This window comes from Podarcis raffonei, chromosome 10, assembly GCF_027172205.1.
Source record: "Podarcis raffonei isolate rPodRaf1 chromosome 10, rPodRaf1.pri, whole genome shotgun sequence".
Taxonomy (NCBI): Eukaryota; Metazoa; Chordata; class Lepidosauria; order Squamata; family Lacertidae; genus Podarcis; species Podarcis raffonei.
In genome coordinates, this window is record NC_070611.1 from 49843880 (window position 1) to 49857849 (window position 13970).

At 42.5% G+C, this 13970-nt stretch overlaps 1 protein-coding gene across 4 annotated transcripts in view; it reads right to left on the minus strand.

Annotated features, from left to right (window-relative positions):
* TOM1 (target of myb1 membrane trafficking protein) overlaps nucleotides 1-10039 on the minus strand; it is a 30594-nt gene extending 20555 nt beyond the window's left edge. For 3 of the 4 annotated variants that reach the window (XM_053407432.1, XM_053407433.1, XM_053407431.1), the window contains exons 1-2: nucleotides 9934-10039; nucleotides 1592-1676 (exon numbers count right to left, since the gene is read on the minus strand). In XM_053407432.1, the coding sequence (XP_053263407.1) occupies nucleotides 1592-1676; nucleotides 9934-9985 (137 nt within the window). In that variant the 5' untranslated portion in view covers nucleotides 9986-10039. Of the gene's footprint in view, nucleotides 1-1591; nucleotides 1677-9100; nucleotides 9282-9933 lie in introns of those variants that run through there. The other variant, XM_053407434.1, reaches the window with a different exon arrangement.
* Between the last annotated feature and the right edge of the window lie 3931 nt (nucleotides 10040-13970).

Below are 13970 nucleotides of genomic sequence, written 5' to 3' on the forward strand. Positions count from 1 at the left end.
GTGGGACAGCCTCCCATCAGATGCCAAGGAAATAAACAACTATCTGACTTTTAGAAGACATCTGAAGGCAGCTCTGTTTAGGGAATTTTTTAATGTTTGATGTTTTATTCTGTTTTTAATATTCTGTTGGGAGCTGCCCAGAGTGGCTGGGGAAACCCAGCCAGATGGGTGGGGTATAAATAACAAATTATTAATTATTATTATTATTATTATTATTATTATTATTATTATTATTATTCAGATCACCAATGACACTTTGCATATTAAAAGGGCTTCACAATGTTTACCCTGCTAACAAAAATTACACCAATGAGCCTTGCATCTTCTGAAAACAAATAAATAAAGGCAAACAACTGCCCATGGATTAGACCACACCATCAGATGCAAATCTTTTATTCTCACAACAAATTCAGATGGGGAGCTCCTGAGTAGCCTCAGGTAGGTCCCAAGCCCACAGCTAAGCTAGGATGCAAATCCATTTCCCCCCAATGTCCAAGTAAAATATGGAACCTACTAGAACAGACCCAATGAGCCATGATGGTGTTGTATGAAAAACAAAATTGTGTGTGTGTGTGTGATGCAGTAATGCTGAGCTCACAGTGTGACAAAGGCCTAGGGTTGGAATAGACACAGGGGCTGCAAGGCAGGCGCGAGGAGATACAGCTGACAGGACAACGCAGCCTGAAGCCATACCACGTTGCAATAATGAAAAGAAGAAGAAGGCTTCCTTTATTTTCTGTGTGGGGAGATATCTGCAGCCACGTAAGCACTAAGCTGCATTCCAGAGAGGCACCACTCCTATTGCATGTTGTTCTTGCCCTTCCTGAGGTCGCCAGCAAGCCCACTGAGAGTTATTTATAGTGTTCAGCATGGATGGGTTTGGCATTCCTCAGATTTCTGGATGCCTCAAAGCAGGGTTGTTCAGGGTATGTGTATAAGAGAAGAAGAAGAAAAGATTGGCAGGGGGAAATTAAGGATTTGGATGGATTGGAAACTTCACACTTCTTTGCCCCTCTCTGCTATTACTGTACTATCCGTATACCTGAGAGAACCTCAGTTGGAACTGAATAATGTCAGAGCACTGAATGGGCCAGCTGAGATTTTTCCTGTCTCCGTAGTCACCAGCCTGGAGAGTATGAGACTCCCAGCGAGGGAAAAGAAGGCAGAGACAGAGAAAGAGAGAGAAACGGAGAAGGGAAAGGACGGCAATAAAGAAGGAACCCATCGAGCAGTAAGCTGTCCTTGTGAGAAAAGGAAAAGAACAAGAAAAGGAAATGCCAGGGAAAGAATGCAAGACAGAGTTGAATACTATGTGAAAAAATTACGGGAAAGGGCTAATGGCATATCTGGCAGCTGGTGGTACAAAAGGCGGCTTCAAGCAGAATGTTGCCCTGGCAGCATTCTCTTCTGAAGGTGTCAAGGGACTTGGGCTTTTAAGACTAATGACTTACATTGCCAACCCCTACTCAAGAGATTTTTTCCTGAACACTTTTTCCACTCATACACATTAGCGTAGTAGACTGACGCAAGTGAGCATGTGCAAGCATGTGGATAAGGCCACTTGTCTTGTAAGCAGCACTGGCTTCCTTACCCTTCTTCTGTCTCATTAATGATATCACAGATCTCCATGTTGAGGGCCCAGTTTTCGTTCTGTAGGGAGCCATCAGTAGCTTTCTCTGGAGGAAGAAAACAGACAACATCCCTAGATCTGCCTTTGAAGTATAGAATCATAGTTGGAAGGGGCCTTGAGGGTCATCTAGTCCAACCCCCTGCAATGGAGGAAACCTTTGCCCAATGTGGGGCTTGAACCCACAACACTGAGATTAAGAGTCTCTCTTTTTAAATTTTTATTTATCATTTTCAATTTCATAATTTAAACAATAACAATAATCCAAAAGTAAAACACACAATTTTTTTTACTTCCCTTCCCCCTTCCCTAGTTCATTTTATTATTTTCTTCTACATATTCTATTTCCCCCAATATCTTCTTTTTCACCGTTTTATATCCCAGTAATTCTTACTGCTGAATGTACTCTATCACTGCTAACCTTCCTGATCTCTTATTCTGTTCGTTAATCTTGCCATTTCTCTATATTAATTTCGTCTGCCTTTCTGTCTTTGTTGGTATCGTATCACCTTTCCACTTCTGAGCACATGTCATTGTGCTGCTGTTGCATACATAACAAGAGACTTCTGGTCTTTAAATATACTTACATCTATTATACCAAAAAGAAAAAGGGTTTTTAACAAATTATCTTTTAAAACATTTTTTTCTCAGCTCATTGTAATGAGATTAAAAGTCTCAGGCTTTATGAATGGCAGCTGCAGCACAACTGAAAATGGAAGAAAAGAAGAGGCAAGTTTCCAAATATACACCCCCTGCCCAATAATCTTTTCCCACAACAGACCTAGAAATAGCCTCCATATGGTCAGAAGCACTGGCAGTCTGTGAGGTCACCAGGACATCAGTAGCCTGTGCTGGTCACCGCGAGCCACTCAGCTGCCATGTACCTGAAGGGTGGCAAACCCAGCAGCTGCTAAACCTTTGCATCACAACACCTTCTGGTACAGGCAACAGGTCCCCATCCCTCATGTCGCCCCATGCTGGTACAGTAGCCTATAAACAACTGCCTCCTGAGCCACTGCTGTTCCCAGGTCTCCACCTAGCGACAGCTTCTGACTGTAACCAGCCAACACCTGAGCCCTATTCCAGCTTTCTCTTCATGCCGCTGGCTTCAGGCCACTCGCCCTCTGGCAGTGCAAGGATTCTCCTTGCAGTACAGCATCAAAGACATGGGAGGGAAGACAGTGACTTCCTTGTTCTTCTCTTGTGTTGCAAGGAGAATTGCAATGGGGCGCTGAAGTGAAGCAACAGACAGCTAACATGGCCAGCAGCTAGGAGCAGAATCTCTATGCTGCAAGGCCAGAGAGTAGGGCAAACAACACGGGGGAAACACAGCAGCCTGTTTGTAAACTTCCAGAAATATCTACAGTGACTTTTGTCTTCTGGGTTTCTGGGGGTTTTCCTGTTGTTATTCTGTCTCTCACAGCTACAATAAACCTACCATTAAAATTATGGACTGGCCATTACTTCCTCAGAGGGCAAACGGGGCAAACTTAGCAGGGGATCAAATACTTCCCTCCCTCACTGTAAGTTCTTTCACTTTCTTAAGGACTCCCAAAGAGGCCCCATAAATCAAGCCAAATCAGGAGTAAATATGTGTGAATGTATGAGGAGGAGGGAAAATCAAGCTTCTTATTTCCCTATGGATCTTGTCCAATGGGAGCCTTCTCACAAGAGGATAGCTGCTCGCCTTAGATAGCAAATTCTGGGATACTCATTACAAGTCAAATTGTTACATAGTATTTTCATTATATTTTTACTGGGGGGTGGGATGGGGAAGAGCCACACCAAAATGTCATGGTTTAACTCTGGTCGTACAAAAATGGAGAAGCTGTTTAACTTCTTAGCATCCACATGAGTGGGATGGGTAACAGAATGCAATGAGGGCAAACCTAGTCTTCGTCTGATGGTGTCTCTTTCAGTCGGTGTTACTCACAGCAGAATGTTGAACAGCAAGTTGTTATTACCAGCGTCTCCACCCTGTAATCAGCTCAGCCTTAACCCCTTGTGGCAAGTGGGCCCAGTAAGTCTAGGCAGAAGCCAGGACAGTGTACAAAGAGAAAATGGATACCAGCCTAGCAGCAGTGGCACATGAAAGTCTGCAAAATAATAGGCTGAAGGAAAGATGGAAACAGAGAACAACTCTATCTATTGTTCACAGTAGCACGTACCAGTGGCCAGTGGAGTAGTGGGACAACTAAGCATTGCACTTAGAAGTACAGGTTAGGATGGCCATCAATTGTACATGATAGTGCTCCTCTGCCTGTGACAGGTATAAGGTAAGCAGAACTTCCAACACTTGACTGCGTTGCAAATATCAGAAAAAGCTTTCCTGGGAGAATTTCTGAAGCTCTGATTAAAGGGATGCAGAGGCAGACCTATCATTGCGTCTAAGCAGTAGTCAAGGATGCCAATGAGATAAGGAGGCCTGGAAGTAATCTGCATGGAAAAGGCTTGGCAACAAGAGTCCTTGAAGGATGGTACTGTCGTACCTTGGTTTTTGAACAGCTTAGTTCTCGAACGTTTTGGCTCCCGAACACCGCAAATCCAGACCGAGTGACTTCCGGTTTGTGAACTATTTTTGGAAGCCAAACTTCTGATGGGGCTTCCACGGCTTGATTGGCGGCAGGAGCTTCCTGCAGCCAATCAGAAGCCGTGCTTTGGTTTACAAACGTTTTCGAAGCCGAACACACTTCCAGAATGGATTCTGTTCAACTTCCAAGGTATGACTGTAAATGATGGGTAAAATATATAGCTGCTAAAGTCATCAGATCTTGACGATACACTGAAATTCTCTGGATGAGAAGCTAGCAATTTTAGTACCTTTTTAAAACAAAACAAAACAAAACAAAACCCAAAACACACGTGAGATAATTTTAGTTCTATTTTCAGAGTATACCATACTCAAATTTCATTAGGTTATTAAAGTGGGGGATACCACTTTTGAATACCTCTCTGTGTAAAAAGACTCACTAATTGAGCTGTTGAAAAGGGGGATACTTTAATATTCCTCTTCAATACATTTCCCTCTGCCTCGGTTCACTTTGCTAACCTCTACCCCAATGTGAAGAGATCTATTCAAGGTCCCAAAATATTTACTTTCCAGAAAGGAATGCAAACAAACTGCACATACTCCTCTAGCTGCTCAGGAAAGAGGCTTACTAATAAGAAGAAAAGTCCAAAGGAGCAGAATTCAGCCAAACAACTAGATGACTATTAATCCACCAATCTAGAATCCAGTTTTATTATGGCCAACAGCAACAGCTTTGGAAGTTGAAACAATTCCTTGTATTTTGACGCATGTAAAGTACACACAGAAATCAGAGCAGAGACCAACACCAGCCAGTACATGGTGAGACAGGAGTGAGATTAGCAAATAAATCCAAGGACAATGTGAGCAACAATATATAAGGAAGGCTGGGCATAAGCTGCATATCCTAAGTAAAAAATAAACACAGAAAATCCAAACTGCTTTCAGAACTAAGGCTGCACATTTTCGCCATGCACACCGATTGTCGGACAGATAGATATAGAGAGATACAGATATATTGCAATATTTCATCTATTTTAACGAAAGTAAATGTCCACATGTTAAACTCTACACAACTTTCCATGATGTGTTTGCTGGTCAGCACAGAACACACACAGGCAAAGTTTTACAGCGGGTGGATAGCATTCAGTTCAGTGGGGTTTACTGCTAGGTTTATTGCAACCCAAGAGCTTAAACATATTCTCACTAGGGACCATAGACTCATATTTTAGATTCAGCCGCATACCTGCAACACTGATATAATACTAGCATAGCTTATAGGATTGTTGGAAGCGTTGCTGTGGTAACAACTGGGAAGCATACTGAATCCAATTTTTCAAAGTGTCCTGTAATATTTATAATTATTATTATGATTATTAAGTTCTGAAAGGAAGTAAATGTGATAGAACGGACATCTGTCTATGAAGATATAGGCCTACACCTACGTACATAGACCAGAAGTATATGGATGCCAGGATAGAATCTTTGCCACTGAAGGTGTTAGGACATGCAAACTGGGGACAGAGCTCAGCTGCCAGCTTGGGTATAGGAAGGCCTCCATGAGATCTTTGGGAGAAAGGGGCTGCTGTTCTTCTCCTACCTAGGTAAAGGTAAAGGGACCCCTGACCATTAAGTCCAGTTGCGGACGACTCTGGGGTTGCGGCGCTCATCTCACTTTTCTGGCCGACGGAGCCGGCGTTTGTCCACAGACAGCTTCCGGGTCATGTGGCCAGCATGACTAAGCCGCTTCTGGCAAACCAGAGCAGTGCACGGAAACACCGTTTACCTTCCCACCGGAGCAGTACCTATTTATCTACTTGCACTTGACGTGCTTTAAAACTGCTAGGTTGGCAGGAGCAGGGACTGAACAACGGGAACTTGCTCTGTTGCAGGGATTTGAACCACCAACCTTCTGATCGGCAAGCCCTAGGCTCTGTGGTTTAGACCACAGTGCCACCTGTGTCCCTCTTCTCCTACCTAGCATAAGACAAAGGTGGGCATCTTGTAGATGTAGACCTACCACCCCACAAACCCCTTTAAATTAATTTAAAATAGCATAAAATAGTTGACTGACGTAAATTAACCCAACAAAATTTAAAGTATATTATTACGTTAAATTATTTTTCAGTAATCGATTATAAAGGAAAACAAATTAAAATCGTTATCAAACACACTTCTCTTCCAGACCCAAACAGAACATGCTGTTATTACTACTAATTCAGCTTATCATCTTTTATGGAAACTGTCAGCGCCATTTCCAGCAATTAACAATCCCTCTGACGGACCACAGGCATTCAAGTGGAAGTGGTTGTGGGTGAGTGAGTGTGGGTGGTCCAATTCTGACACCTGACAATCTAGCTCAGAGGTTTTTTTAACTGCTTGATAGGGAGTCTCCTGAAATACCTATATGCAAAACCCTTCAACTGTTCAACTCAAATTGTATCATCTCATTGCTCCCATCCTTCATCTGAGTGAATGTGGGATTGTCAGATGAAAAAAGAAAGGAGGGAGCATTACCACATGGGACCTCTGGAATGACCTTAAAAACAGAGAATGAGCTACACACCCACTCAAACACTGACTATCTACAAAAGAAGTGGGCCACTGGGATGCTGACAGTGCTACAAACCTCTTCTGTCACTCTAACTGAGCATTTTAAAGAGCACCTTTTTAGACAGGCGCTTCATACAGCTGGAATTTTAATCAGTTCCAGCTTCTTATTTGTAATAAATCCATGGGATGGATTTTGAGTTAGTGATGTTTTTTTTTAAAAAAGGGGGGGAGGAAATCCTGGATTTTACCGCTTTGATGAAGATTTACATAAACACAAAGGCTATTCATTGGTCACATGAAGGATCTGGATGCTGGGCTCTGCTTCAAGAGCTGTAATTAGAACCATCCACACCTTCTGAAAACTAACCCAGGGCAACATGGCTTCTGCAGAGAAGGGTGTATCAGACAGCAGACACAGGAGCACAAATCTCACTGACAACAAACATGCCAAATTGTAGGTTAGCAAATGGAGCACTCCAAGCTTCAGCTTGTGCAAGTGTCTCTGGCTTACTTCAAAGTCAGTTCAGGAGGGTGTCAGTTTGCCTCCAGGGTGTGGCGACTGGCAATTTTGTCACACAACATTTAAGTGTTATGTTTTACAGGCTAGTCAGGTTATTTCAGATTTCAGGGGGCTCTGGTATGCTCTATAACTGAAGCATTTACTAGCTGTTCTCAAAATAAGGACCAGGAAGGATGTATCAGTGAAAATTCTCAGTGCAACTATCAGATTAAGAATTTATTCTAAAGACAGGGTAGAACATCAAGGGCAACAATATACTGTTAACACACAGCACTGGCTGCAAATTTTGCAGTTGTAAAACATGGATTTTAAAATCGGACTTTAACCCTAGCTATTCTCTGTGATATGGTTCAGTGCTGACTACATTGTTGTAAACAATACATGTGCCTCCCTTGAAAGAGGGCAAAGCTTTTAAGCTGGTTTTCAAACTATAGAATAGGGATTTTAGAAATATTACCTAGAAAGAAATATTGCAGTATTTCATTCAGTTTCAAATCACTTTTACTCAAATGATTCATCAGGCACTACTTCACAATGATCCTAATTGGATAGATTTAGTTTTCAATTCAGTATCTTATACATTGTTACTAGGAGATATTTTCTGAAGACAGACATTCTCAGTACACTACAGACAAATCAGTGTGTGCCATGGGAAAGAAATAAGTAACTACGAAGAGAACTGTCATTTTATGCTAGCTCTTCCTCATGTTTCAACTTCTGAATCATCCTTCATTAATCAGTCACAAACCCATGACCAATAACCATTTAAAGGGATTAAGTCTACACTGGACAGAAAATGCACGATTTTAACCATGTAATATCTATATTGTCATCTTAACTTTTTTTAAAAAAATACAGTAATCTCCACCTACTGGATCCTGACTCACCAGTGGGTCTGATAATCTCCAGAATTTCCCCCTGCACTATGGAAGCTATAAGTGAACATAGCATTGTCAGAAGATGGATATGAATGACAGAACAGAGCATTTAATTTCTGCCAGCCTCTAGTGCATCCTTAACTAATGAAACCTGGAGAAAATATACAGGATTACGCATCCCACTCCACTCCCCCCACTTTCTGGTGTGGGGTGCAGTGGCAGCCAAAATTGTGGCACCCCAAAGCTCTGTGCACAGTGCAACCAAACTGATCACACTCCCCTAAATCTGCCTCTGTGGTGTTCCTGTTTGTGTAGAGTTTACAAGGAATCCTGAGGGATTTATCTGCCCTCAGCTTTATAATCACTTGTAGCACACCTCCTACAGATACCACTGGATTGCCTCAGAAATAAAAATTTCCCTGCCTTCCAACTCAGAGCCAGTATCAGTGATAGTCATCTGCTAAACATCCTAGCAGGCCCGCCACCGGGATCCACCACTGGCTCTCTTTTTGTGGCTAGACAACCCAAAGTGTCAGGCAGCTGGGTCTCACTGCCGTTTAAATTTCCCACAATACCCAGTGCAACACTGCCAGCTACCCAGTGCTGCTCCTGCCATCCCAGCACATGAACCCATAGATGAAGGGCCACAACCTGTGCCTACCCCATCCATGTACACAGTGCAGGATTTACATATAAGCTAAACAAGCTATAGCTTAAGGCCTCACTCTCTTGCCCCCCCTCAAAAAAAATTAAAGGAAAAAAACCTGGATGTACATTTCCAAAATATAAGATAAAAAACAAATAAAATAAAACCTACGTACAGCAACAGTGTTTTGTGCTGTGTATTACTTTGATAAAATACATATTTTGTTATGTGCAAATGGCTTTAGATACCTATTAGGTCCATAAATTACCATACAGCATATATTCAACAAAAAAGCAGCGACAATTGGTTGTTGAGGAAGGACAACTGGACATATAAAGGGCCCCATCACCTTCAGTAGCTTAGGACCTGATCAAACCTAAATCCGGCCCTGCATGTACACATTTAGTGGTTCCCTGGAAAGAATATCAAGCCTGTTTCTCTGGAAAGGCGCTTCTCTCTATGTCTCTCCTCGGAACAACCATATGTGACTACCAACTTTTAGGACTGTCTTTTGAGATCTCTAGGTCAAAGAGGCTTGCCTGGAGTGCTGCACGGAGGTGCAAACAGAAGGCCAGAAAGCAGCACCTGTTTAAAGTGGCCTGCGCCTGCCAACAAATGCCGTTGCGACACCCGCAGCTTCCTCCACGCCTCTACGCAGAGCCATTAGGTTGGCAGCCGAGGAGGGCAGCGGGACTTTCCCCTCAGCCAGGTACTTTACAACCGCTCCATATTGTCCTCAGGCAGCCCCTGCCCCCCACTCCCCTCGCTTTGGGAAGGTGGTCGGGGTGAGCAGCGAAGAGGCTTTGGCTCTAGGGGGCGTGGCGCCCACTCGGAGCGGGGCGCGGCCCCTTTAAATGAGAAAACTTTTTATCTAGTGCGCGAGACTCCTCCCGTCTCCCCCCCCACCACAAGCCCCGATTGGCTTAGGAGGGCAGCCCCGAGAGCCCACCTCCTAGCTCGCTCCCCATTGGCTAGCACTCGTTGCCGATCAACATAATCCCGTCTTCCCATTGGTCCAGGTACCCTGAACCCCGCCTATTCACCGTAAAGGTAACCCCCCCCCCCGCCTGAGGTAAGAACCTCGACGGGAGGGGGGAGGGAAGGGAAATACGCGCAAACGCCACAGAAGCGAATTTGCGGAGTTGGTAAAAGGAGGGCCGCGGCCAGGTTCGGCGTTCTTACCGATGCGCTGCCCCACGGGAGAGCTAAAAGGGTTGCCCAGGAGAAACTCCATCGCCGCTGCCGCACAGCTCAGCAGAGATCAGCTGACATGGCCCGCGAGAGCGCGTCACGTGACCTCCTCGGGACCGAGAGAGGCGTGTCCGCGGGCCTCCCTCCCACCCCCGCCCTCGTGACGTCAGCGCCCCGGCGCGTTCCAAGCTGAACTTCAAAGGCGATGTTGTTGGGGAGCTTTACGGAAGGGATGACTCAGCGCGCCAAGGGGAAGAGCCCGATCCCAAACATGCTCGCCGGGAGAGCAAGCCCTAATGAGTGTGGGACTTGCTTCTTTGCGAGCATGCTTGGGAGTAGAGGGTTTCAGCGGAGAGGTCGATTGGTTTATGACGGTGGCGGGTGACGTCACAGAGGATTGTTAACTGGGACACAAACACGCCCACACTCTCTCCACCCCTGCCCTGTGGTCTAATATGTTCCTTAGGCAGTTGCTGCTTTTGAAATAGAAACGTGGCCAGTGCAGGTCTTTTGCAATCGTACCTGCGGGTTTCATGGATCCTTGTGGCGCCTGCCAAACGAAAATGTTTTTCCTCTCTTACCATCCAGACTAACGAAGCACAGGAGCAAAAACCTCAGCAGCTGCTGAAACTGTAGCAAACTAGCTTGGAGCTAGTCTTGGATTAAGAACAGGATACAGATATGATTGGGAAAGATGATGGGCTTCATAGCCTGGTGCTTAGTTGGAGAGGCAGGTTTGTCTGTTAACACAGCAATTAAAAACACACATAGAAATTTTAAACTGCTTCCAGCATTCTTGGTCACTAGAACTTCCTTTGGGAGTGTGTTTAAATCCTGCCTAACCACCAAAAACCTCACAAACAAAAGAATCACCCACAGGAATGTTCACTTGAAGAGTAAATGGTTTCCAGATTTGACAACATACAGTATATAGGTGAACCATTGTGTTCTTCAAATGAACACACTAGGATTCCTCATGGCTGTTTCATATCTAGGCAATTACAGCACTGGACAGTATTTCAACTTGGGCAGCATAGCAGGCACAAAGTCATTCAGAATCACATAAGAATGTGAACTTATTTAAAGACAATTATGAGAAATGTTGGACAGAAATTAAGAAAGATTTGGAAATATGGTCGAATTTGAGACTTTCCTTGTTAGGCCGAATTGCTGTTATTAAGATGAATGTTTTGCCAAGAATGCTGTTTTTGTTTCAAGCATTGCAGATTGTGGACAGAATGGACTGTTTTAAGAAGTGGCAGAAAGACATATCGAGATTTGTCTGGCAGGGCAAAAAGCCCAGAATAAAATTTAAGATACTAACTGATGCAAAAGAAAGAGGGGGGTTTGCCCTGCCGGACTTAAAACTGTATTATGAAGCAGCAGCTTTCTGCTGGCTGAAAGATTGGCTACTTCTTGAGAACACAGACATTTTGGACTTAGAAGGGTTTAATAATAGGTTTGGTTGGCATGCATATATATGGTATGACAAGGTAAAAATTCATAAAAGTTTCAAAAACCATATTGTTAGGAAAGCATTATACAATGTTTGGATTCGTTATAAAGATCTGTTGGAAAATAAAACCCCTAGGTGGTTGTCACCAATGGAGGCCAAGGAAGTTAAAAAACTTAATATGGAATCTAAATGGCCAAAATATTGGGAAATTGTAGAACAAGAAGGTGGAAATGTGAAATTACAGAGCTATGAGAAATTGAAGTTTAAAGTAAGAGATTGGCTTCATTATTACCAGATAAATGAAGTTTTTAAACAGGACAGGAAAATCGGCTTCCAAGTGGAGAAGTCGAAGCTAGAAACAGAGTTGTTAGAACCCAATACTAAGAATCTTTCTAGAATGTACAATTTGCTGCTGAAATGGAATACACAGGATGAAACGGTCAAATCAGCTATGATTAAATGGGCACAGGACATTGGTCATGACATTATGTTTGCTGACTGGGAACAGTTATGGACCACTGGTATAAAATTTACGGCATGTAATGCCTTAAGAGAGAATATTATGAAAATGATTTATAGGTGGTACATGACCCCAGTCAAGCTTGCAAAAATTTATCATTTGCCCAATAACAAATGCTGGAAATGTAAAGAAGCTGAAGGTACTTTCTATCACCTTTGGTGGACGTGCCCAAGGATTAAGGCCTTCTGGGAAACGATATATAATGAAATTAAGAAGGTGCTTAAGTGTACCTTTCACAAAAAACCAGAGGCTTTTCTCCTGGGCATAGTAGGCCAATTGGTGTCAAAGAAAGATAGGACGTTCTTTATGTATGCTACAACAGCAGCAAGAGTTTTACTAGCAAAGTATTGGAAGACACAAGAACTACCCACACTGGAAGAGTGGCAGACGAAGGTGATTGAATATATGGGACTAGCAGAGATGACGAGCAGAATCCGTGACCAAGGGAAAGAGACGGTGGAGGAAGATTGGAAGAAATTTAAACTTTACCTTAAAAATTCTTGTAAAATTATTGAGTGTTAAAATGTCATGGGTAAAGAATAGCAGATTTGCAGCGATATGATTGGAAAAGAGGAAAGAAAAGGGTTATAGAAAGGAATTTATAAGTAATTCAGACCAGGGGTTGCTGAAAAAAATTTAGAACAGGGATGCAGAAAAGGGAGGCATGGGGAAGTCGCTGAAATTGGGTATATGAAAAAATTTATGAAATTATACATGTTTATATGTTTGTTTGTTAGTGTTTGTTGTTTGTATTGTCTTATATTATATGTTGAAAAACCAATAAATTTTTTTTAAAAAAAACAAAAAACAGAATCACATAATTTGTAGAGTTGGAAAGGACCCTGAGGATCATTTAGTCCAACCCCCTGCAATGCTGGAATATGCAGCTGTCGCATAAAGGGATCAAACCTGCAACTTTGGCATTATTTTAAAATATTTATATGCCACCTTTCTGAGTAGCACTCTTTCAGAGTTGTTTCAATATTAAATTTCAAAAATAGTATCAATGAAAATGTGTAACATAAAACAAAACAGTAGTTCCAGAGAACCAGCAATTCATGAAGAACAGGTTAGGAAAAAAGGTCTCCTAGCCAGTGTTGCTTATGTAAAGACACCTTCTGACACAGTCTTAAACCTTCTGACAAAGTCTTAAGAATTACACAGAAACCCAATTGCAATCAATGAGTTAACACAGTGACCGTTACTGGTAGATTATACTGCTTGCTTTCAATCTAAAGAAAACTGGTGGAATGAGTGAAAGTAGATAGTTATGGACTATACTGAGGCATGTAAAAATTACCAAATAGAGAACTTATATAGTTGTGGAGTGTGGGGGTTATGAACAGGGATGTTGTAAAACCGATTTTTTTAAAAAATAAGTAATTTGCCAAGACCAAACATCTCATAGATGAAATATTGGTGGTCATGAGGCATATGAAATTAATCAAGATTCAAGTTCCGATTTTTAAAAAAGTTTATATACATTAGCAAAACATTTATACAATGCAATTTGGACTAGATGGCAGGAAATAACAAATGTAAAAAAGTATGAGGGGTATATCCAAAGCTCTCCAGTACCAAATGTCACACAACACAGATTATACAAATGTTTACAAATTTTAAATAAAAATACATCAGTACATTTATCTTTTAAAAAGTCAAGTTTGCCATAGTGCAGATGGCAGAACTGAAGTAGAGCCCCTTTGACTGTTTGACTCAAAGGAAGTTTCTGACAATTATCTAGGTTTAAAGTGATTGCGCCAGGATTCTCTTCACCACTCAAATGTTACTTGAGACACAAAAGGCTCTGTAAAAATCAAGACGTTAGCTCCCAGCACATGGGTTTGTTTACAGAATAGCACCTAATACAGCTAGCCTGTCCCCCTTGGGATTAACTAGGGAAAACTTGTGAAGAAAGTGAGAACTTTTTTATCGAAACGTTGCCAAGAAGTTTGCAGAAACTTCTTGCAGAAAAAGTGGGCAGAAATAATTTTCATACACTGAGCCTGTGGATCCTAAAGTGGGTGGAGCATGTGGAATGCAAAGGTGGTT